Raw genomic sequence first — 24,968 nt, forward strand, 5'->3', positions numbered from 1 at the left:
CAAGGCTTATTCCATACAAATGATCAAATCGCATACCGCATCATCCGGGATATATTTTCCCCAAAACTAATGTGCCTTCCACATTGTGTTCATCTTTTCAATTGGGACATTATTTGTCTCGGGCAAGAAGAGTTTAATGAAGATAGTCATTATAACCACAAAGCCAGCCAAGAAAAAGAAGAGTCCAAACTTCATGTGGGAAGCATGGCAAGGATGATGTTCCTCCATGGCTGTTGCACCTTCTTTGCGGCTTCGCTGGCAACAACGAGGTGTTGGAATTCCCTGTCAACATTTTCTATGCCACGGATTTTTTTTAGCATTTCTTTTGCTTTCTCAGTGTGGCCTCTATCGAGAATGGAATTGGGAGTATCTGGTAAGAAAAGAGACACAATGGTCGTCATTATTGCAGGAATGGCTGCAAGGGCTAAAGAAAGTCTCCATCCCCATCCACCCTCCATCTTTGCTGTGCTGCAATTAATGAGTATTGCTACTAGAATTGCTGCTAATCTTAGCTGGCATTTCCGATAAATAAACAGGAACAGACTGCCAATGGATAAATATGCAAGTCATATTTGAATATTTTGGGAGAGAAATGATCTAGCTAGTGGAAAGAAGAGCAAATATTTACCTGATTAGCAAATCCAACATCCACAGCAAGCAGCAAGCGGCCTATGATTAGGAGTCCAGTATTCATGGCGATACCATTGAGATTTGAGCCAACAAGGAAAGCAAGGCCTCCAAAGCACATGGAAGCTTTCCGTCCAAAAATCCTAGTTACCATTGAAGCAAAGAAGAAAGCTACCAAAGCAGCAAGGAAGAGGGAAGAGGTGAACAGGGTCAGTAGCTGCCCATCAAATATGCAATACTCGCTTTCATGTCTGGTTTTATCATTCATTGTTTTGTATGCAAGAGTTGTTCCGTCGAGGTCACCCCACGTGCAAAGATTACAAAAGTTTCAATTCAAATCCTGAATTAAGTATTAAAAGAAAATGATGGTAAAACCAACGAAATTGATCCAAACCCGATATTCCAAGGTTCTAACCAAAGAGGAGACCACCCATGGCAGCAACCATACAATTAGTAACCATGACCAAGGCAGTAACAGCGCCTTCATAGTTCCTTCCCCTACCTTGAGCTCCAAAGCCTCCTCCAGCTATCTTTCAAAACAATGGGAAAAGCCCTTTAAACTTCTCAAAACCAGTACATATAATTCGATGCCTTTGTTTCACCTCTTTTGTTTCCTCCTTATGCAAAATCAAGCGTGTTTTTCATTAATTTATATGCCGTCAAACACAAGAACTGCATCAACAACTTTGTTACAAAAATGGAGGCAGAAAATCTAAGTTTTTATCCAAAATTTTTGCTCAAAACATTTTCCCTCATCCAGTTTTTGGATATGCAATTGAATGATAGCATTGATCTCAGTGTTGGAAGACGAGTATTTATGTTCTGAGCAAAATTGTTTGGAAAAACTGCTAACTAAATGTCTCTTTTCCAATTGTATCTTAAGTCTTAATCCCCATAACACACTGAACAATAGTTTATCGAGCTATGCTGCGGTTTCCTTTAATTGATAAACCAGAACTTTGGAAGTACTTCTAATTAGTAGTACTCAAATGTCCACTTCCCTTTTTTTTTTTGTTTTTTTCTTTGAAGAAAGCCCATTCAACTCATCTTAATCCTTATTGTTCCGAACGAAAGATCAGACCAACCGGGTCCAGTGACCAATGTTGCCTTTCGTTGGTAGGGTCGGTCCAAGTCGAAGCGGGTCGAGGTGGAGTGTTAAGCTGGCAACCGAAGAGGATCCCTTGCACATTTAGAAGTCCCAACAATATTGGAGACTTTGAAACTTGCAACGTTGACATTTCAGACCAAAAATATCTTATCCTCTCTGTCTCTGCGAACAAGTATCTTCTCTTTTTCCGATACAAAATTCATCTTTCTCTCTTATCCTTCTTCTTTGGAGGGGAAAACAAAAGAAAAATGCCTGCAACATGCTTCCCTTTATACACACCTGCAATTTCAATCATAACCAAAAGCTCAACCCCAAAACCTTGCACTTTCAGTACCTCAACTTCTAAGAAGTTGCCAATACATCATCACTCCTTTGCATGCAAAGCCTCAGCTTCGCCATCTTCTTCCATCATGGATTTTGATCTTTATGATCTTCTAGGCATCCATAGCTCCTCGAATCAATCACAGATTAAAACAGCTTATCGCGCCTTACAAAAGCGCTGCCACCCTGACATTGCTGGGCCAGCAGGGCATGACATGGCCATCATTCTGAATGAAGCTTATTCAGTTTTATCTGATCCAGGTTCACGTTTGGCTTATGACAAGGTTAATTACTTAATTTGCGGCTTTTTCTCCCCATCTTGCCTATTTTAATAGGACATAGTTTTCTTGATAAATAATTGATTGGGGATCGATGTGAAGTGCAGGAACAAGCCAAGATGGCAGAGCTGAGGGGCTATACGGGGAAACCTTTATATTCAGTGTGGCATGGAGCAGAAAGTGAGCAACGAGCAGTGTTTGTAGATGAAGTCAAGTGCGTTGGTTGCTTAAAATGTGCCTTGTTTGCGGAAAAGACGTTTGCTATTGAATCTCTATATGGAAGAGCACGAGTTGTGGCTCAATGGGCTGATTCTGAACACAAAATCGTGGAGGCGATAGAAGCTTGCCCTGTTGATTGCATTTCGTAAGGATTTTGCTTTTAGAATAAGAAATATATCTATTTACTCTGTCTCCAAATTTTGCTGTTATTCTAAGTTTTAGTACTTATAAGAAAGATAATTGACAATGAAAGTGGCAACACTGTTACCTCATGGGATTGATATGGATTAGCATGTATTTGTTCATTAGATCTCTTTTCTGTTAAAGCTTTGTCAAATGCAGTTTTCAGTTTTCATCCTTGTTTTCTGAACTAATTAAACAACAGCATTGTGGAGAGGTCGGACCTCGCAGCGCTGGAATTTTTAATGTCCAAGCAACCGCGAGGCAATGTTAGAGTTGGTGTAGGCAACACAGTAGGAGCTCGTGTTTCAAACATATTTGTTGATGTGAAGAAATTTCAAACGAGATTTGTTGATGCCATGGACAAAGCTGCTACCAAAGAATCCAAGGTATGGGCCTAAATAGATACTATATCTTAAAGTAATGAATCTTTTTGAATCGATTTTGCTGTCAAATGCCACAAGTAACTCTGCAAGTGAATTTCAGGAGGCAGACCTCCGTAGAGAAGCAAGGATGTCAGCAATTCATGCGATCAAATCAATTTCAAACTGGTGGTACTGGCAATCACCCAATGCAGGAACACCAGTAGCAGAATCTCAACTTAGCTTGACACATGTTCCTCCAAAGTCATCAGCACCAAACATTAACAAGCTCCGCGATGCTGCTGCTGCTAGAAAACAAGCAAGAGAGAGTTCAAGAGCCATCGGTACTCGTATCGCATCAAGTTATTTGTATCATGATGAGTATTGGATGCCATCAAGGCAAGCTCTTCCAACTTCAATTTATAACAGCTCTAGCTCTAAAGTTGCATCAAAGCCTTTGCCAATTAATGAGAGGAAGGAAACAGACGATAAAATATTTGAAAAAGATCAGAGGAAGAGGAAGCCGGTTGTATGGGGAATTCCAATGGTGGCCGCAATAATTGCTGCTGTTATAGTCCGGCAACAAGTTGGAGACAGAGTGGTTGGTGAAATAACAGAACATATAGGCGGTTCTTTGGCACTAACAATGGTTAATAGCTCTTGGCTACAGGTTATATTAGCAGGAATTACATGGTATTTGATCGGATCTGCAATGGTGGAGGTAATAGAAACTATTAGGAATAGGTGAGAAAGTTACACTGAACAGGAGGAAACTTTCATTGATTTATAGTATATAAAATGGATGTAAAGTTCATTTGCAAAATGACAAAATTTCATAGCTAAATAAAAAGTTGATAATTATTGATTTGTATGCAATTTTTACTCAGCCAGCACCGAAACCTGTAATTAACTTTTCATTCCTTGTTCATATTTAATGTGAATGGTAAAAGAATAGAAAGATCAGAACAAAATCAGTCTCCAATAAGGAGAAGAAAGAATAGAGATCCCTGCTAAATCTGAGTTTTCTGATAAAACCATTGGTAAATTTTAATCAAGATATCAGATATACAAAAAAGAAATGTATTTCATTATTGAGGAGTTACAGATACTGTAATTTGGAACAACATTTGGTGCAAAGTAAGGATCATAACTTGCCAGAAAGATATTCAATCCATCCGTCTACTGTGGCAAAGTATTTTCTTCGCCAGTTTGAACTGATGCAAAGTGGTGCAATGACACTCCAGAATCCGACAGCATATGATATAAACACTAGTGAATAGAACAACAAGTGATTATGAAGGACGCTGTCCTCTGTTCTTTCATTGGGATTTTCTTTTCTTCCGCCGTCTTCGTTGTTGTTTCCTGAGCATTTTCTTTGTAATTGTTCTGCACAGAGTTTTTGGTTGCCTTCGAAGCTACTTTCAGAGAATGTTGAAAAATGTTCATTATATGGGATCCTTCCTGAGAGGTTGTTGAAGGCAACAGAAAAAGTTGAGAGAGTATTGATCTGGACAATTTCAGGAGGTATCTGTCCTGTTAGGCTGTTGTGGGAGAGATCCATACTCTCCAAATTGGTGAGATTTTTGAAGGATGTTGGAATATGACCTGTTAATAGGTTTTGTGACAGGTTCAAAGAATGCAGTTCTGATAATTCACCAATCTCGTATGGAATGGCGCCAGCCAATCTATTAACTGAAAAATCAATCCCAGTCATCAGAGTAAGGGGGATACCTTGGTATGAATATGAATTCCCCTTGGTGGTGAAATCAACTGGAACCCATGAGTTTGCTTGGAACTTCTTTCTCCAGACTGAATTGTTATTGAGGCAAGAAGGAATATTCCCTGAGAATTTATTTTTTGAGAAATCTAAGAACTGCAACATTTGCATTTGGCATAATTGGTTGGGAAGATGTCCTCTAAACTGATTTGCTCCTAGAAGAAGTGCTCCTAATTGCATGAAAACTGGAAGATATGAGAGGGTTCCTGACAGTTGGTTATGTCGTACATCTATCAGCTTCAAAGACAAACTGTTCGACAAGCAAGCTGGCATATTCCCCAAGAAGCGATTATTGTGAAGCAGCAACCATGTCAGATTCGGAAAAGGCTCGCCATGCAAACTATTGTTTGACAGATTCAAGTACCATAATTGGGAATTCTGGGTCAGACCAACTGGGACTACTCCAGAGAGGAGATTGTTAGACAAGTCCAAGCTTTGTAGATGTTTCAGTTCACCTAAAGAAGGGAGAATATCACCAGAAAATTGATTGGAGGATGCATTGAATTTATACAGCTCTGGGAGGACTAGAATGATATTTGTGGGCAGGTGCCCATCCAAATGATTGTCAGAGATATCTAGGTTGGCAAGTGTTGATTTATTTTGGTGGCCTAGAGGAAATTGACCAACAAAGGAATTGCCTCTCAGGCTTAATACAGAAGAAACATTATGAAGCATCCAAGTGGGGAAGTTTCCCACCAGAAAGTTTCTGGATAAATCTAGGTTTTGCAACTTATGTTGGGTAGAAAGGAACCTAGGAATTATGTGACCACTCTGACGATTGAGGTTGCAGCCTGCCAAAAACAAATGTTGCACTTGGAAAGAAGGATGCCAAATTGGAGTTTCGGTTTCAACTTCTAATTGGTAATTGTACGAAAAATCTAGATGACTAAGCTTAGAAAAAGTTGCGAAGATGGAAAAGGGCAGCAGACCTTCAAATAGGTTATGAGAAACGTCAATTACCTCAATGTTTGATAGATTAGCAAGAAAGGAGGTAAGGTTTCCCTTTTCAGAGCTCTGAGTGATGGCATATTGCCCCAACAGGGTGGCACAACATCTTCAACTGAGTTATCTGAAAGATCCAGCGATTCTAAGTAAACGAGTTCACAGATTGCTGCATGACAAGCCAAGATAGTTTTAAGAAATTACTCATAAATAGCTATTAATTCAACGGCAACAAAGACTTAAAACTAAAGCAGGACTGAAAACCTCACCTTCGGGATTTGTCAGTCCACCAAAATGGTTGCCTTTGAGATGCAATTCCTGCAATTGCTTGAGTTGAGAAAACAAACTCATATCCGGAATCCATAGATCTTCATCCTGCTTGATATTGTAAAAATAAATTCCAATCACATGAGAGCTTGTGGGGCTACAGTGAACCCCTTCCCACCTGCAACAGTCATCAGAGTATCTGTCTTGATAAGAGCCTATAGATTCTGTTATATCCTGAAGAACAGTCCTCTCCTCATCCAAACAACCTAGGCTGCATCCAAGGTTGCAACAGATTATCATCGTTATAAACAAAAACAACATCCCACTATCAGCAGAGAAATTGTTCATATTGATGGGCCCAATTATTCTAACAACAAAAATCTGTAACTTTGTTTTCTCTTTTATGAAGTTCGAACTCTTTATTGTCTCAAATATGAAACCTTATTGAATATGCCTAGCTAGTGTAAAACTTGTGACTAGTGAAAATTGGAAAGCAGCCTAATTGTTCAAACAACAGTCCAGGAACTTAAAAAAATAGCGGACACACAAACTTGGCCACCAATTTCTAGTCCTTACTCAAATCAAAATAAAATTTCTAGTCCTACTTTCACACTCCAGTAACACCAGTCCTATAACACTTCGGGAGAAAGACTTCCCAATTCAAAAGTTAAACCTTTGCTATTGACCCTTCTGATTATCGTACAATCTGATAAAATACACGGGAAATTTCCCCAGTCAAGGGAATCATACCGGTGGACTGACTAATCCCAAAGGTGAGGTTTCCAGTCCTGCTTTTAGTTCAAGTCTTTGCTGCTGTTTATAATAAATTTGCGTGGAATTGCTGGGGAAACTTCCCAAGTTGAACTTACAGGGTCAGTCATTCCCTCCTATTTTGCAGTAGACCTATTTTCAGTGTTGATTGGATGGAATAACACGTTCTTTCTGTGGTGCAAAAGAGACATGCTTTTCTAAATTCATTTTCTCCTCTCTTGACCATCTCCATCTGACATAGACAACCGAAATTTCGGTACTCGAGCGAATGGACTAGCCCAATTGTTGAGTTGATAAACACGAGAAACTTTAGTTGGCGAGAAGAAAGAGCAATTCTGTTTATAAAATTTCAAAGAGATATTGTGCCTAGTTAGGATGTTCAATAATTTCATTCTCATCATGGAGATCACTGCTGTCTATCGGTGCTTCTTATTACTCTTGCTTCTATGCATAGTCCTTAATTGCCGAGGGTGCATGGATGAAGAAAGGGATGCTCTCCTACAAATTAAAACTTCAATAAACAGCCCAGATGGAACTGCTTTCTCAAGCTGGTTCGGAGAAGATTGTTGCCAGTGGGAGGGTGTTGAATGCGATGCATCCACGACTCATGTCAGTAGGATCTTATTTCAACACCAAAGGGATCAAAGCTTGCTTGAAAATTGGTATCCAAATGCTACCCTATTTGCTCAGTTTAGGGACTTGAAAGAACTTGAACTGCCAGGGAACCGTATTGAGGGATTCACTTCACCTGACGGTAAACACTGTTACTTCACTCTGTGACTTATAATTGGAACTTTCCCAATATATATACTGATTTTAAGGTCTGTACTGTGCAGAGCTTCAAAAACTCAAGCACCTTCAGAGGCTAAATCTGCACGACAACTCAATCGAAAACGCTTCACATCTCTGCTGGGGGAGGGGGCAATTACCTTCTCTTTATTCCTTAGATTTGTCCAATAACCAGTTAAAAGGTTATCTTCCAGAATGCCTCCGTGGTGCCCTGTCCTTAACGGAACTAATCGTGTCTCATAACTATCTCCAAGGAAACATCTCTGCATGGCTGAGTAATATGACTTCCCTCACGCTTCTAGACCTCTCTAACAATCAATTCAGTGGTTCCTTTCCTTCCTTTCTAGTCCAAAGCCTAACAAATATTGAGACACTTAAATTGTCTACAAATCAATTCAAAGGCAGGGTTTCATTTTCCAGTTTTGCCAATTTATCGAAGCTCAGTTCGCTTGACATTTCATACAATGCCCATCTACAGCTGGAAACAGAGTCCCCGACTTGGTTCCCATCTTTCAACTTAACTGTGCTGAGTTTATCTGGTTGTAACCTACGAAATATCCCCAGCTTCGTTTTCACACAGAACCACCTGAATTCTCTAGATCTATCAGACAACAATTTGAGTGGTCCATTCCCTAGGACCTTCCGGAACATAAGTTCACAGCTTGCTTCACTAGACATCTCCAACAATAGCTTCAACGGGCCATTACCTGAAGATATCAACTTGATTTTTCCAGAGTTGCTTTTTCTAGACGCATCCTTAAATGTCTTCAGAGGTGGCATACCCCCATCCTTTTGTAGATTAAAACGACTTCATACTCTGATCTTATCAGGCAACAAATTACGTGGAGCGATTCCCTACCTTTTGACAAGTAATATGAGTTCCCTTGAGTATTTGCATTTGAGCAACAACAACTTGGGAGGAGACGCACTTCCCAAAATTCAACCCAAGCTTAAGGTATTAGATCTTGGCAGGAATGACTTCACCGGAACCTTCCAAGATAGCCTGTCGAGGAGTTTCTCACAATCGCTCGCATTCCCTCAATTAAGAGTACTCATTCTTAGTGGGAACCGTTTGCAAGGGCAAATACCGCAGCAACTGTGCCGAATGAGACGTTTGAGTGTATTGGATCTTTCTAACAACAATCTTTCTGGTAACATTCCCAATTGCATTGACAACATCACTTCTTGGACAGCAGTGGACCAGAGCCGTGCTGTTCATATATATTTTATCACCGCTTTAGATTTGTCCTGCAATAGATTGACTGGTTCAATACCCCTCCAAATTACACAACTGAAAGCAATCATAGCGTTGAACATGTCCCACAATCTTCTCACGGGTCAAATACCGGCATCCCTGGGAAACTTAGAAGCGCTGGAAGCGTTGGATCTTTCCCATAACAAGCTCTTTGGTGAGTTATCCCAAGAATTAACTGCTCTTATATTTCTCGGGTTTTTCGACGTTTCTTTCAACAACCTATCAGGCGCGACACCACAAGGAAATCAGTTTAATACGTTTCAGAATGCCAGTTATGTAGGCAACCCCGGTCTTTGTGGCTTCCCACTAGAAAGGAAATGTGGTCCAGATATACGGAAACAATCCCATGTCATGTCAAACATGGCCAGAACGTACAGTTTGCTATTTCATTGCGCATTTCTTATTCTTGTTGTAAATGTCAGTTTCCTCTTTTCCATAGTATAAAAATTGATTGAACCTCTATGCAGACAATGATTTGCATCTTGTTGCACATGCTATTTATTTTTAAATTTATCAGTGATATACTACTATTGATATGCATGTTAATATTTGTTGATTATTGAATTCACTGACAGTCCACAACTTTTAATTAATATCTCAGTGTCATTCATAATCTTAAAATTTTAAATGTTTAAATGCTATGACAAGGCCTAGATGCGATTGTTACGTGAAATGAACATGATCTGTACATAAAGTTTTCTTTCGTGGAAAGTTGAATTAATGATAAATTTCTATATATTGTTGCTTCAATCACTCGAGAATGAAATTCGCAAAATAGATTAAATAGATTTCATTCTTCTTTTAGCATATAATTGGCAATGACTTTCCTAGAAAAAAAATGATAATTACTAATTCTCAGAGATTACAACCAACAATCACCTGTTTCTTTCTTTTGTTTCTTATGGGAACTAATATATAAAAAAAAATTGATATTTAATTTCATGCTCGAACATACCATACCTTCGGCAGCAATGCAGCACTCGAATGTCTGAAGAACAAGCACAAGATGCTATACCGGTAACATACATCACAAACACAGGAAATGCTTCAAATTTTCATCTCAAATATTAGTCAGGTCGAGTATCCTCCAGATACATGCAATCATTGCCAATGACATTCACATCTAGATAATTTCTAATGAAATACTCTGCATCAAGTTTGCAAAAGTTGATCATATATCTATCTGATCAACTACAGCTTGCAAGAATACTCAGTAGCGGTACTTAGTAGAGTAATCTTTTGGAGCAATTACTAGACCGCGACCCTTCCTTGCCCCACGATATACAGTCTCAACAATGTCTATGAACTCCTGCTTGTCCTTGAGAGCCCAGTTAATCTTGTTGTTATTTCCAGTGCCAAGGTCAATCATAATATGCTTGTTTCTGAAGAAGAACATGACTGTGGAAGGATCGTACAGCTCATACATTGTGTTAAAATCAGGCACTTCTGTTATGTCCACAAGATAAATCACAGCAAAGTTCTTTATCGTTTCGGCAACTGAAGCAAGCACTTCATCCATCTGAAAACACAAATCAAATTACCTAATTGAGCACAAATTAAGTATAACAATAACACTCTTTTCATTCCAGAGGAAGGAAAAGCAAGTCAAAAAAAACAACCACAAAATCTAACTCTCATCCAAGTAAATATAATGCCAGTTCGGTCTTTAAGTATTTGACCAGAGGGCACAAACTAATTGAAGAGAAAGCTAATAAGTTACTGGTAAGTGAGAATAGAACTTAGTGACTACTTCATTGTCATACATTTCAGTGAAAAGGTGGAAATTTTAATTTGGTGATTGAAACAACGCTTCAGAATATAAACCAGAAAGTCATTATCAAAAGCTCTGAGTCATTCCTTTTTGCTCACTTGAAAGGGATACTAACTATCTACTCAGCTACACCATTGGGCTCAATAAGATGACAGAACAATAGTGAGTCATTATCAAAAGCTCTATCTATCTTTCCCTTTCGCTAACTTAGAGAAGATTCTAACTTCCTACTCAACCAAACCATTCGCTCAATGAGAAGATGACAGTTCAAGTTCAAGCCATGTTGATATTGAAATATCAAATGATAATATCAATTTTGGTTTTACGTCAAAATATTTTTTATTTGACCTAACAATAACCAAGAATTAATTTATTTATAAAATGATTTATGTTCCATTGAAATTCATGCGTAATTCATTTCATGAGAGATTAGAATTGGAGAAGAAGGTAAGGAAAGCTACTTAATAAATATCTGACATTCTACATAAAAAAAAAGAAACTCTTAAAAGAAATTAGCTTACTGGCCACTATGCAGAGGTTCACCTAACAAAATTACAAAAATAAAACCTGGCTTTTTTCAATTTAGAAGTGCTTTCAACTTAATAAACATAACAGGGGCAGAAGACATGTTTTTAAGAACTAAGAACGGTACATTTTGCATAAGCAGGACGAGGACAGCAAGGAGATGTGCAATTTTCAAGCATCTTTCCATAACAAAGTCATCTCTGTCACCACATTTCAAAGAATGCAAAGAAGGATGATCGCCAACAGCACCAGGCGGTTGAATACCAATGCAAGGCCGTTGCTTAAAAATTAAGAAAGCTTTAAAAGGGCAAATTAAAGCAATTGACGGTAACCATCCTACTAGTATAGTAGAAAGACCTATCGCCCTGTGAAAGTCTTGTGCTTGACTAAAATTTTGTTAAACAATATCCAAACTCACTAATTGCGTATTATAAAATACTCGAAACAATCAGTTCACTAACAGAGTCAATTCTCATCGAATTCCCATCATACTAAATTCGATGAATATTTTCAAACATATAGGGAGCATAGGGTTTATTGAATACTTTTTCTAATTCTAGTGATGAAACTGAAATTAAAAAAAAACCGGCACAGGTTTTCCTAAGAAGAAGAAAGATCCAGGAATAGTATGAAATTTCCCTAATCAAAGAACAATTCGAACTAAAAGCGATTGAGAGAGAGAGGAGAACGACGTGGTGTACCTGCATGCAGGTTTCGTCCCAGTCGTGGCCGAATCGGATGACAACAAGACGCTCTTCCTCCGCCAGGATGGCCTGATCTACAGCCCATCCGGAGTGCAGATGTGGTAGCAGATACGACATCGTTACTTCGTTACCCCTCCTTCTCCAAAATCTAAATTTCCTTTTCACCGTTGAAATGCTTTTGCCCTCTAATTTTGGGCCTGAAACCCTAATTTATAAACCAACCATTTTGAAATGTCGGTAGAGTTAAGACCAATGCGTTGACGACACGCAAAGTCGGCGCCATCGAGCATATTGCTAACTAAAATTACTCATAAAACCTATCAAAACGCAGCGTTGGGATCCTCTCCAATAGAATGGTTTACCCTACACCCTATTGCAGGAGATTTCAGTTCACCAAGCGGGTTATGAACGAAGATATTTAGAAAATAAAAAAAGTAGATAATTAAGAATTTATTGCCATGTAATAGCGTGTACCTTACTTGAGTGTTCTCTTCTTTTAGCAATTCTGCATCCGCAAGAATTCCTACGATAATATATGCACCAAGTTAAAGTAACAATGGAAATGCCCACAATATTTATTTCTATTTATTCATCTGAATTCTGAAATAAATATACCTTCAAGAATCAACACAAGCGTGACTTATTAAAACACATGCAGGCTGGATCCAGTCACAAAAATGCCACATCAATAAGGGAAAAAATTATCAGATCCCACAATAAGGATGATGACTCGTTGGAAACTCTTGGTTAATCCTAAGAGAAATTAATTTTGTCACATGATTAAGGAAAAATAAAGGAATTTAGAATCTTCTGGGGTGCCTACCTGCATGCAGGTGTCGTCCCAATCATGGCCGAAACGGAGGATGACAACACGTTCTTCCTCGGCGAGGATGGCTTGATCGACGGCCCACCCTGAGTACAGGTGCGGTAGCAGGTAAGACATCTTTTCTCCCCCACTCTCTCTCTTTCGCGTTTAAGGTTTTTTGTAACTTCGTTTCCCTTGTTGCCCAACAGCCATCTAACAGGGAAAGGTTGACGGTTGTGTCTTACTTCTACCATTACTTAATTATTAATAGGATGGCGATGAAATGAAAGCTCCGGAAAGGTGCTGAGTCTTCTGCAGTGCAACGGTTTGATGCTACTCGCCACTAACATGGTGCCACATGTCTAACTTATGGATCAATTCTGAGCCCGGTCCCAGTTTTATTTTATTAATTAAATAATGTATTTCTTTTATCAAAATGTTACTCGTAAGTGACAAAGAAGAGAAGATGCCTCTTGCCCTGCCTTTCCTTTTATTCATTTTCAGATCAAATCTTTCCTCAGATTAATGGCGTCCTCCTTAAAATGCTCCTCATACAAGAAATACGAAATCAGAAAGCGAGACCCAAACCCAAAAACTTCTGCTTTATTAGTAATCGACATGCAAAACTATTTTTCCTCTATGGCCAAACCTATTCTCAACGATGCACTCACCACCATCAACCTCTGCCGACAAGCTGCAATCCCTGTTTTCTTCACTCGCCACTGCCACAAGTCCCCTGCGGACTACGGCATGCTCGGGGAGTGGTGGGACAACAATCTCATCTATGACGGCACCGTGGATTCCGAGCTAATCCCGGAGATCGGACGCCTAGCCGGAGCCGACGAGGTGGTAGAGAAAAACACGTACAGTGCGTTCCAGAACACGCGCCTGCAGGAGATGTTGCTGGAGAAAGGAGTGGAGGAGGTTATAGTTACGGGTGTGATGACGAATCTGTGTTGCGAAACGACGGGTCGTGAAGCGTTTGTGAAAGGGTTTAGGGTGTTTTTCTCAACGGATGCTACGGCTACCTCGGATTTGGAGTTGCATGAGGCTACTTTGAAGAACATGGCTTACGGGTTTGCTTACCTCGTCGACTGCAAGAGGCTTCAGCAGGGGCTATTTGAGAATGAGCTAAACTGATAAAGTGAATTTGTTTCCTATGACCAAGAAATTGTGTAATAACCTGTGTCATTTCCCTTTTTCTGGGCTAAATAATCGGTTTCATTTCTGTCATCTTCTTTAATTTTTTTTTCTTTCTTTTTTCTTATATCTATGTATTTTGTAGTTGTATTTGTTTGAATTATGATTTTTCTTTGCTTATTTTTCCGTTCGTATTTCCGAAGCATTCTGATCGTTGAGATAATATTGGCCTAAAAGTATTCATAACTTTACATGAATTTTGTGTGTCATAATTCAAAAGAAGGCCTACTTATGCTGAATTATTTGTTTTCAAAACCAAATAAAACAGTAATTAACATAAAACTTTCTTCTTTTATCTTGAAGATGTCTATCAAATTGGGGTATTTGATATCCTAATCAAACCCTCTAGTTTGCCAACATTGGGGCAGGATGTGACGATTCCTATTGGCATTGGACAAGAACCTGGACAAAAAAAAAAAAAGATTAAGGGACGTTCGTGAAAGAGAAGAGCAATATCGGTTCATCTTTCAAAGATCAAGGGTGAATTGGTCAACTTTTGGGGATTAAAACACAGTTTTTTCACCAAGTGACTATGCAGAGAAGGCAACTAAATAAGATTCGAAGGTTGAAAGATGAGAAGAGGGAATGGATTGATGAGGAGAGCAAGATTATTGAAAGTTTTGTTCAATTTTACAAGGAGCTGTTTCAATCCAGTGGTCACAGAGATTGGTGAAATGTACTAAGCTATGTCCCAAGCTCGGTTACTAAGGAGGTGAATGAAAACCTAACTATGGAAACGACCGAAAAAGAAATATTTGAGGCAGTCCTTCATTTGGGCGCCTATATAAGGGCCCGGGCCTTGATGGATTTAATGGTTTTTCTTTCAAAAATATTCCAAAAGGTACTGAAGGAGGATGTTCTGAAAGCTATTAAAGCTTTTTTCATAGTGGCAGAATTTTTGAAGGAAATTGTCGTGATTCCAGAGACCAAAGCCCCTGAAAATGTTCACGGTTTGCAACTTTACCTATAAACTGATCCCCAAAGTGATGGTGAACAGAATGAAATCTTTCCTGGGAAGTTTTCATAACAGAATCAATGTGCTTTTGTTTGGGAAAGATAGATTCACGATAACAAAGTGGTATCGCAAGAGGTATTCCACTATCTGAGACTGAATAAGAAAGGAAGGAAGAATGATATTGCCATGAAGGTGGATATGAATAAGGCATATGATAGGGTTGAGTGGGAATTTTTTAAAGGCTGTTATGCTTGTGTGTGACAACTGTGTCTTATTCTTAACCTTCAATCCTAAGTCTTCCAGGTAAATTTCTTCCTCCTATAGATTTTAGGCAAGCTGATCCTCTCTCTCCATATTTGTTTCTTGTTGCTGTTAACGTCATTTCTAGACTGGTCCTTATTGAAATTCAAAATCACAACATTAAAGGTCTTGAATTGTCAACGAATGTTGAGTATTGTACAGGAACATAGCAAGGCATCAGGGCAAATATTGAATCTAGAGAAGTCCAGCATTGTATTTAGTGCCAATACAGAAGACTAGAAAAGAGATTACACAGCAGAGTGCCTTGGTATCCCAAAAGTGGAAAATTCAGGTAGCAGAAAACCAGGGACTTATCTTGGTATTTCTTCCTTCTAGTAAGCTGTGGCTTATGTAAGAGATCGAATGCTCCAAAAACTTTGATCTTATGGAGGAAGAGAAGTTTAGGTCAAGGCAGTGGCATGTGTAATACCGACATATACTATGGCTTGCTTCAGCTTGCCTAAGAAGACGTGTGCGGACTCAACCAAGCCGCTGCAAATATTTGGTGTTGACGGAAGGAACAAGATGGCAGAATTCATTGGAAGAGTTGGAACAGTCTTACTAAGGCAAAGAAGGATGGTGGAATGGGATTTAAGGACCTGGTTCTCTTCGATAAGGCTCTACTAGCTAAGCAGTGCTGAAGGTTGTTAAAGGATCCAGAGCAATTGTGGGCTGAAGTTCTCAAAGGGCTATATTTTCCTCATTCATCAGTCTGGGAGGCAAGTGGAGGGGCGAGGGCCTTGCGGGGACGGAGTAGCTTATTAGAAGGAAGGGATTTGATAGGGATAAAGCTTTGGCATTAAAAGGAGGAGCCTTCTCAGTTGTCCAGTAGAAGCATGACAAAGTAATTTTTGAGTCTGACTCAAAAATTGTTCCCCAGAATTAGGGAGGAAAAAAAATGGAAAACATCTAAAGAAGGTAGCCCTTTTATGAGAGGACTTTGAGGAATTGAAGAACAAATTCCATGGACCGGGAGGCAAAGCTACCTCTGGTAGAGCGTAGCGCTAAGCTAAGAAGGCTGCGGATTGGTTGCCAAGCAGTTCAGACAGGAGATGAGCCTGAAAGGATGGGTCAACAGACCCCATCTTCTTTGGTTTTCATTTTGAATAGAGGGGTTGCATCAAGTATTTTGTTCTCCGTATGATTAGGTAAAACCATACTAATACAAAAGAAAATTAAAAAGGAGCCTAAAAATATACCGTCTGCCAAAATTTACTTTCTCTTTGGGGCTGAAAAAAAAATGAAAAAGTTAAAAGAACTTGTAAAGAACTGTAGGGGAAGCAACCGTAGCGGATCAAAATCTTTGTAATCCCAATACCCTATCCACTATCTGCTCTCACCCAACTCTCTCCTTTTTTAACAGACAATAACAAGCAGCAATCCCTTCGAAGCCAATTCAATCTATCTGTCTCCCTTTCAACTTCTTCTTCTTCTTCTTCTCTCCCCTTCCTTCCTTCCTTCCTTCCTTCCTTCCTCCATTGAATTCTCTAGCTACTAATGGAGACGCCTTCTTCTTCTTTCTGTACAACCCACTGCGGCGGCCTAGTCAATTTTTGTGGTGGTGGCTCGGTCTCTGTTCTTGGCTTCCCTCTCCAACATCTCAACACTAGAGCTCTTGCTGATTCTAAGAAGAAGCAGAGTTTTGGGGTTATAAAAGCTACTATTGCCAAGACTGAAGTTGCTCTTCTCAGAATTGGCACTAGAGGAAGGTACTTTCTTTGCTTTTGTTTTTTTTTCTTTCTTTTTTGTTTTAAATGTGCCTCTGAATTGTTGCTTCATAATGTGGATCAATGATGCCTTTGTTTGTTGAATTGAAATGGGTTTGGCTTATGATGCTGAAAAGTAGTCCTTTTTATTAAAGAAAAGAATTTGTTGAATACTGGGGTGGTTTTCTTCTGGGTTTAACTTGTTATGGAAAATCTAGCTTTGATTTTGGCTAATTGTGTAAAGAACTAATCTAAGTTGCGTGGTTTTTGTAGTGTTAGACATGCTTACTGCCTCATTAATGTTCAATTTTGAATTTGTTGAATAGTTCGGTGGTGTTCTTCTCGGCTTAATTGGTTATGTAAAATCTAGCTTTGATTTTGGCTAATTACGTAAAGAACTGATCTAATTTGCGTAGTTTTTGTAGTGTTATGCATGCTTACTTCCTCCTTAATGTTCATTTTGATGTATAAATGTAGCTTGACTCTGATTCATTCCATCAGTCATTGATGTTTTTGTTATTGAACATTTGTTAGTTTCAGTTGTTCTTTTAAGATATTTCATGTCTTTCTCAGGTCATTCAAGTGAATAGATGGTCTTAGTTCATTTGGCTTATAATTTATCATTTTAAGATTGCTACAATTCAATTCAGATTGTTATGATGCTTTTGTATTCATTGATTTTAACTTGACAACATTTTTACGTTTTGATAAAGATATCTTGAACCTGTTCTGGCTATTTATGTTCTTTTGATGTGTAGGACAGCCCATTAGCACTCGCTCAAGCTCATGAGACACGTGACAAACTCATGGCTTCCCATCCGGAACTAGCTGAAGAAGGGGCTATTAAAATTGTTATAATAAAAACAACTGGTGATAAAATACTCAGTCAGCCACTTGCAGACATTGGTGGGAAAGGCTTGTTCACGAAAGAAATAGATGAGGCTTTAATAAATGGTGATATTGACATTGCTGTCCACTCAATGAAGGATGTTCCTACTTATTTACCAGAGAAGACAATTCTACCTTGCAACCTTCTGCGTGAGGATGTTCGTGATGCATTTATATCCTTGAGTGTATCTTCCTTGGCCGAGCTTCCTGGTGGGAGTGTTGTTGGTACTGCATCACTCAGAAGAAAGTCACAAATACTCCACAGATATCCATCGCTCAAGGTAAGTTACTTTGCTTTGTCATTTTAATATATTGTTAGAAAAATTAGCAGAGTTATTTAAGATACACTTTATTGGAAATCTAACTTCCCATCTGTAGGTTATCTTATATCTTGTGACCAGCAATTGACTTGAAATGTGAAAATGATCCTGTTTCTGAAAAGTAGGATATAGTAGTGCTGCATTTCATTTAAAGTGTAAATGCTGCAGCTATGGTGAACAGAGGATGCTGTCTTAGTATTCAAACATACAAATTTCTTAATTTTTTAGTTGTATAAATTTCTATTGCTTCTTATTAATACTTACATTTTGTACCTTTTGAAGGTGGAGGAGAATTTCCGAGGCAATGTGCAAACACGATTAAGAAAACTTAATGAAGGGGTGGTCCAAGCAACTTTATTGGCATTAGCTGGACTCAGACGCTTGAGCATGACAGAAAATGTGACTTCTGTTCTTTCAATTGACGAAATGCTTCCAGCTGTTGCCCAGGGTGCAATTGGAATTGCATGTCGAAGCAATGATGAAAAAATGGTATATTTTACTTTTACTCGATTAATGCCTGACCTAAAATTTCCATCACATCCTGGAGTTATTTTGTGACCTTTGCCCACAGAGCTTAATAACAGAGCAAAGATGGAACTCATGATTATCCGGCTAACAAGTGATGGCATCAAAACTAAATAACAAAATTTATGGGAAACAAAAAAAAATAAAGAAGAAAACCATTTGGCTCAAAGAAATTTTATATTTGATGATAATGTGGGCCACATTGATTTTTCCTCCAATTTTTGGGTTGGAAGAGATTAAATTGAATTTTAAGACCTGATAATTGAGCAGAGAAATGCTGTAGAAACCAGAAAATCAGAAGCTTGAGCTACATAATGTTGTAGAACAGAAAATACTGATGCAAGAGTTTTTTATTTCATTGTAGATTAGATGACCCTGCTGTTAATTTTAGACAGCCTATCTGGGCGTTGGCTCAGATGCTCATCTAAAGCGTCTTTTACTCAATTGAATAAGTTCTGGATCTGTTTATGAATTAAATTTTCCCAGTGATTTACGTCTTCCATTTTTGATGTAATCTTGAAAATTTTATTTGTATTTGAACAACCACTTAAGTAGTGGTTCTTGAAAATCTCATTTGATCTCCTATCGTTTTTCTTCCTTTGATTTGGTTGGTTCTAATTTATAGGCTAATTACCTAGCCTCATTAAATCACGAGGAAACACGGCTGGCTGTTGCATGTGAGAGGGCCTTTCTTGAGACATTGGATGGATCTTGTCGTACGCCTATTGCTGGCTATGCTTACAAGGATGAGGATGGTAATTGCGTTTTTAAAGGATTGGTGGCTTCTACTGATGGAAAAAGAGGTATGTCCATTGCACTCAAACATTTCAAAATCTCTATTTTCTTCTTTCTGCTATAATTGTTTGTTTTGCCTTGTAATGTTGTCATTTCTTCCCTCTCTCTCTCTCTCTCTTTATTTCAGTGCTTGAAACTTCTAGAAAAGGCCAATACACTTCTGAAGACATGGTAACGATGGGGAAGGATGCTGGGAAGGAACTTCTTTCTAGGGCAGGTCCAGGGTTCTTTGATTTTGAGTAATTTAACAATAATGTGGGGTAGAAGAGGAAAGCTCAAGGCCTTTGGTTTAACTTTTAGGATTTGTCCATCAAGTTTATTCATTCTCTTGAGCCTTTGTTTGTTGTAATTCTAGGAATAGCAATTGTTTCGTTAATTGTGTGAGTTAGAAGATAAATTTTTGATCAATGATGTGAGAAGGTTAGATCTTTTCGTGTAATTTTATATTAATGAAAAGCAGAAAAATTCTGTCGACTTATCTCTGTGCACATGAGCACGCATGGGGTAGTTTACAATAGGCGAGCATATATACACCATAGCTATGGATATTTTACTGCTGATTTCTGTGAGTTTCTTCAAGTTCTATGCGGTCAATACTTTTGTCTTTTCCTACTCACCTTTTGTTTTTTTTCTTTTTAATTCTTATACTTTATTTTTTCTGATAAAACTTTTTATCTTTATCAAAGAGAACTTATGAACATAGACATCTAACAAACAAAACTTAGCCTTTCATATATCCTAAAATAAAAAATTCATGGACTAAGAGATATAATTAACAATTACCAATAGAAAATTTAGATAAAGTTTCATCTGCTATTCAAAGTTGTTTGCATGCAGATTTAATTTATCAACCAATCAACTTCAGGGCTCTTGTTAACAAGTCTGTTAAATTGCATGATAGGACCTGCGGGAGCTACAATTCATTCTAATCTGTTTATTATTACTTTGATGTTTGCATCTGATCACAGCAATAGAAGAATCAATGCTGTACAAATTTAATGCCAAGTATCTTAACAGATGTGCTGCTGCAGCTACTGTTTTGAAACAAAATAACTAATCAAAAAATTTTAAATATAAAAGCAGTTCCTTGCAAGAAAAATACATTGCAATAGTGACTAAAACGGTTTTTGGGGCAATTTTTTGTTGGCCATGAAATGATCAATTAGCTGAAGAGACTCCTTGGGTTTAAAAGATGGAACTTCATGACCAGCTCCTCTAATGGTGACAAATGTAAGCCCGTCGTACTCAATCGTCCACCCACCAACCTGTGAAATTGGAATGCAAAAACAAATTTTCTTTTGACTTTATCATCATGTGAAAAAACAACTGGAGAGTGGAGAATGACAGAGGACAAAGCGTAACCTGTTTGCTGGTGTACCAAGCTGTCCATTCTTTAACTGTTTTTAACCCAAGCTTTTTCAGGGCGTATCTAGTTGAGGTAACTGGAACTCTCCCGTCGGTATCTCCACTGCAAAGACACATTTTTTCCATACAGCATATGGAATCAAATTGTCAGTTCAATTTAGGAAAAGTTCAAACTTTGTAAATTAGTTAATCTCGTGTAGTTTATGGTTGATATGATCCAGAAGTGGGAGTTCTAAAGACCAAGATGGGGAGTCTCACAAGATGATTGGCCATAAGATATCTTCAACAAGTTGTCTAGATGAATTTATGGAAATTTGTGGCTTTTTAGTTTAAAATGCTGGTGCTAAGAGTTTACCTGTAAACCCATGTGCGAATGCCTCCAGCTGCAAGCTTTTTGATTGTAGGAAGCATAGATGCTGGTGAATCGTTCCAAATTAAGATAGCGTTACTGCACACACCCCCCCAAAAAAAAACATCATACTTAGTGTACTTTCACATGATTAATGTTGATTATGTCCAAGATCAGCTCCTCAATAGAAAAGGGGAAGCTCTGCACACAAGGCTCCCGCAAAACTTGAGGCTTAAATTTGATATCTGGGTAAATAGAAATGGATTTAATACCTGCAGTGACTCCATTTTTGGGACTTTTTGGTAACATCGACGTGAAGTGCTGCTTGAACATCAGGCCTATTCAAGTAAACCTCTGTGTAGTCTGATATACAAGGGTCGTATCCTGCTAGTCTCTTGTGCCACCCATCCTGCACAAAAATCATTTTAACTGGTTTAGAATAGACAACTTGAATTTGAATTGGGACATATTACAAGCAATTAATCCTGATTTCTTTGCTGGAAATCCTCTAAATTCTGTGAAGAACTTACAAATTTAGACAACATCTGAGGAGAGATGCCTTTAATCAAATGGCGTTGTCTGCTACTACTGGAGTTACTATCTACACAGGTGGGAGTATACAAGCTGTACATGTCAATGAGTTTGTACACAGCATAGTATTCATCGAACGCGTCGTTGCAATCGTCAGATAACTCTTCCATGCTGAAGTTACATTTGCTTATTATATTGTCGTAAACTCGATCAGATATGACTGCATGATCCCATGCATACTCTATCATTCCTCTACTATTTGTTGCGTCGTCCAACAGTGCATTCCCAATCTGCGTCAAAGTTGAAGGCAAGCTAGGTTGTTAAGCATAACTTTATGCATTCTTTATTTAATAGAATTGCCAGAATCAACAATCAGGCAGTTAATCTCCATCGGAAATGTTTTATTCATGCTTCCATTGGTAGAACAGAAACGATTTTTGAAAGCATGTAAAAGGCTGTGGCTTTTTTAATCAAGCAAAAGCTGGGAAACCCCCAAGTTCTGTTAATTAAGGTTTAAGCTAAATCAAAGAAAATACTAGTAAAGAAGTAATTAATGATTAACCACAACAAAAGAGTCAAGTAGCGTATATATTGAAAGTCGAATCTTCTTTTGTAGTCAGAAAGTAAGGCAAAAGGCAAGCTATTAAATGACAGATGGATTCTGCATAACAAAAGGCATGCTGAACTTATCCCAAAGATTCTAATTACTGAATAGAATGTTAGTGCAATTAAACCCTTACAGCATATCCCTTTAGATTTATTTGATCTTCCTTGGAAGCCTTCTTGTTGCTGTCAAAAATAACCTCGGCTAGCTGTGGAACATAGTGCCCTGAATAATTCATTAAAAACCTTATAAACATTTTAGTGAAGGAAGTATTGGAACTAATGGAGATGGAATCACACACCGGAGGCGGAAAGAATCATAGAAAGACCAAGAAGGTAAAAGAGAATATAGAAATAAACTGCGCAAGGCAAAATAGCTGCGTGGGGCAACTTTGTCATACCAGCATAGCTTTCTCCAGAAATGTAGAACTCATGGGACTTGAACTGTGGGAATCTTTTGAACCAGTTGATAAGAAATGCATATGAATCCTTAGCTAATCATCCAAGAAAAAAAAGGGAGTGATCAGGATAGGAGATTATCTTAGAAACTTTGTTGCGTTAAAAGGATAAGGTTTACCTGTGATTGTATCACCAAGTGTATTGAAATCATTGCTAGTGTTGGTATAAGAAAACCCAACACCAAAGGGAGATTCAACAAACAATAAGTTGGCAGCTGGATGAGAAAACAAAAGGATAGAAATTAGTTCTGATTTTTTTTTCTCTCTTCTGATTATAATTTATTGAACAACGTAAACTATTTTCATGTCTCAAATGATTGAAACCACTATCAAACTGGGTTGATCTGATGTGTATTAACTTGGCACTAATTAAATGGCTTGTGTACGTATACCTTTGTTCCATCTATGGGGGTTGAGCTTTAGCGTTTTTGTGTCATTCTGAGGGAAGAAAGGCCCCAGCTCCTCTGCTGCTCCATATCCAACTGATGAACATCCAGGACCTTGGATAAAGAAAAAGGGCAAAAAGTTATTCTGATTTAACATATCTAGCTATTATGTCAACGAATGTACAGTTTCCAAAATACGCACGTGCATGCACCAAATTCTGTGCATTAAGGTGATCAATTTTTAACTTTAAAAGACTATTTTTGGTCAATCAATGGGATATCTTTTGGTTCTTCGAAAAAACCTTATTAACTCCTCCGCACTTTTTGACTCATTTAATGTAAGAATTCAATACTTCCTTTGCATTCCATATACATGCACAAATTTATTCATATACAGTGACTTGGACAAGATGTCTGTAGGTAGCAATAATATTGTTTAAACTACACTCTCACATAAAAAAACCAAAAGAAAATATTGAAACAATCATTATGAGATGACAAAGAGTAATAAATTGTGGGTGCTAGAAGACGAACAAGTAAATCAATATTGGTGGCCTCATATTGTGAGAAGCCATGATTGTTATTGTAGGTTTGTTGAATCTACTTGATATTCAGGAAATCCATGATTAGTTGGTTTGACAGTTTGTGGAAAGATGGGGAGGTTACACCTACATATTCTTCGCATTATTATATTGCAATTTTGAACTTAGCCAACTAAGCATGTTGCTTTAATTCATTGTAGCTCAGTACGAATACAATCTTGAGTAGATGGACAAGTTGAATAGAAATAGACAAATTTGGAAGGAAAAAAATTATCCAAATAAATGAATGAATAACACTACTCGATTGGTTAGCATAGAAAAGGAAAAGGGGAAACACAACTTTCTTCCAAGCAGAAGAAGGGACAAAACCGTAGGAAAAAGGATGAAGACCACAATTCTGACCAATGTGGAGATAAAGAAAAATAAAAAAGATATTTTCATGCAGCAACGGCGTGAAAGAAAGTCATGAGCCAAGTATAGAGACATGAGTGGTGATAAATGCAAAAACCAACAATAACGCATATTCAACTTGATTTGGTTTTCCCATCTACTTGGGCAACTAATTAATGATAAACAAAACATATCTGCGTCAGACGTTCAGAACAGGAGCAAAACTGGAATAGACAATAATTGAAATCCAAAGCAAATTCCAGGAGAACCCCTGGGATTTAAGAGTTACCTCCATTGAGCCAGAGGAGGAGAGGCTTTTTCTCTGGTTTGCTCGAGGCTTCAAAAAACCAATAGAACAGGGCTCTTCCATGACTCTCATTCACATTAACGTAGCCTGCATAGTGCTTGAACTCCACCGGAGGCTGACCTGGAAGCTTGGTGACCCTGTCGGCCTCTTGTCGAGCCAAAACCTCTTGGCTCAACTCCGTACCATTAGAAAAACAGTCAGGAACACTTACTCTGGCTATAGCGAGGCTAACACTGAGCAAAAGAAAAAGAAAAGTCAAAGAAACAGCTGCATTGGAAGCCATTGGAGACTCCTCGGCCAGCACTCGCTCTCTTGCTGGATATATTTATATGTGCTATGTTGTGTGAAGGATGTGTCTATATATAGAGGAAGATATTCAAGTGTTCAACGACAGATAGGAGTCATCTGTAATCAGATATAGATATTAATTTGAAAATGATTTATTAGGTAGTATCTTTTGGGTATTTATTATTAATTATTCCTCTTTTCAGGAACTGAAGTATACATGCATGCGTGCCTAAATATTATTAGTTGCTTAGACGGTAATTTAGGAGATTTATGAAAAGCGCCTAAATGGATGGGAGTGGAGGAGGAAAGCCACGGCCGGTCAATTGCTTCGGTTTCAAACCTTTGACAGCCTTTCGCCA

General features: G+C 38.2%; 7 protein-coding genes and 1 pseudogene across 7 annotated transcripts; 4 read left to right on the forward strand and 4 right to left on the reverse strand.

Moving 5' to 3' along the window:
- Nucleotides 1-191: 191 nt before the first annotated feature.
- LOC110427515 (sugar transport protein 11-like) lies at nt 192-1,865 on the reverse strand (annotated as a pseudogene).
- On the forward strand, nt 1,841-3,977 carry LOC110423638 (DNAJ heat shock N-terminal domain-containing protein). Its single transcript, XM_021437959.1, has 4 exons — nt 1,841-2,340; nt 2,442-2,698; nt 2,939-3,122; nt 3,220-3,977. Exons 1-4 carry the CDS (start codon nt 1,984-1,986, stop codon nt 3,841-3,843), a joined length of 1,422 nt encoding a protein of 473 aa, XP_021293634.1. The 5' UTR covers nt 1,841-1,983; the 3' UTR covers nt 3,844-3,977.
- Nucleotides 3,978-4,099: 122 nt separating this feature from the next.
- On the reverse strand, nt 4,100-6,443 carry LOC110423796 (cuscuta receptor 1-like). The gene is given in 3 exon segments (XM_089785191.1): nt 4,100-5,879; nt 5,882-5,983; nt 6,084-6,443. Coding segments are annotated over 3 exon segments (2,088 nt in total). The 5' UTR covers nt 6,430-6,443; the 3' UTR covers nt 4,100-4,239.
- A 784-nt stretch (nt 6,444-7,227) lies between these two features.
- LOC110423565 (receptor-like protein 15) lies at nt 7,228-9,427 on the forward strand. The gene is made up of 2 exons (XM_021437841.2): nt 7,228-7,606; nt 7,689-9,427. Exons 1-2 carry the CDS (start codon nt 7,228-7,230, stop codon nt 9,338-9,340), a joined length of 2,031 nt encoding a protein of 676 aa, XP_021293516.1. The 3' UTR covers nt 9,341-9,427.
- Nucleotides 9,428-9,810: 383 nt separating this feature from the next.
- Nucleotides 9,811-12,163, reverse strand: YLS8 (mRNA splicing factor, thioredoxin-like U5 snRNP). The gene is made up of 2 exons (XM_021438327.2): nt 11,894-12,163; nt 9,811-10,415 (listed from the first exon to the last, which is right to left on the reverse strand). Exons 1-2 carry the CDS (start codon nt 12,011-12,013, stop codon nt 10,107-10,109), a joined length of 429 nt encoding a protein of 142 aa, XP_021294002.1. The 5' UTR covers nt 12,014-12,163; the 3' UTR covers nt 9,811-10,106.
- A 518-nt stretch (nt 12,164-12,681) lies between these two features.
- LOC110423717 (nicotinamidase 2-like) lies at nt 12,682-14,021 on the forward strand. Its single transcript, XM_021438083.2, has 2 exons — nt 12,682-12,830; nt 12,973-14,021. Exon 2 carries the CDS (start codon nt 13,227-13,229, stop codon nt 13,839-13,841), a length of 615 nt encoding a protein of 204 aa, XP_021293758.1. The 5' UTR covers nt 12,682-12,830; nt 12,973-13,226; the 3' UTR covers nt 13,842-14,021.
- Nucleotides 14,022-16,462: 2,441 nt separating this feature from the next.
- HEMC (hydroxymethylbilane synthase) lies at nt 16,463-19,866 on the forward strand. The gene is made up of 5 exons (XM_021423962.1): nt 16,463-16,865; nt 17,626-18,031; nt 18,353-18,559; nt 19,221-19,398; nt 19,518-19,866. Exons 1-5 carry the CDS (start codon nt 16,654-16,656, stop codon nt 19,631-19,633), a joined length of 1,119 nt encoding a protein of 372 aa, XP_021279637.1. The 5' UTR covers nt 16,463-16,653; the 3' UTR covers nt 19,634-19,866.
- Nucleotides 19,867-20,505: 639 nt separating this feature from the next.
- LOC110410759 (serine carboxypeptidase-like 34) lies at nt 20,506-24,604 on the reverse strand. Its single transcript, XM_021420626.1, has 10 exons — nt 24,304-24,604; nt 23,089-23,196; nt 22,816-22,911; nt 22,640-22,732; nt 22,376-22,464; nt 21,635-21,925; nt 21,377-21,513; nt 21,111-21,203; nt 20,753-20,858; nt 20,506-20,655 (listed from the first exon to the last, which is right to left on the reverse strand). The coding sequence occupies exons 1-10, from the start codon at nt 24,602-24,604 to the stop codon at nt 20,506-20,508; spliced, it is 1,464 nt and encodes a 487-aa protein (XP_021276301.1).
- Nucleotides 24,605-24,968: the final 364 nt, after the last annotated feature.

The sequence above is a fragment of the Theobroma umbraticum genome, unplaced genomic scaffold (assembly GCF_002168275.2).
Source record: "Theobroma umbraticum cultivar Fairchild unplaced genomic scaffold, ASM216827v3 scaffold_30.0, whole genome shotgun sequence".
Classification (NCBI taxonomy): domain Eukaryota; kingdom Viridiplantae; phylum Streptophyta; class Magnoliopsida; order Malvales; family Malvaceae; genus Theobroma; species Theobroma umbraticum.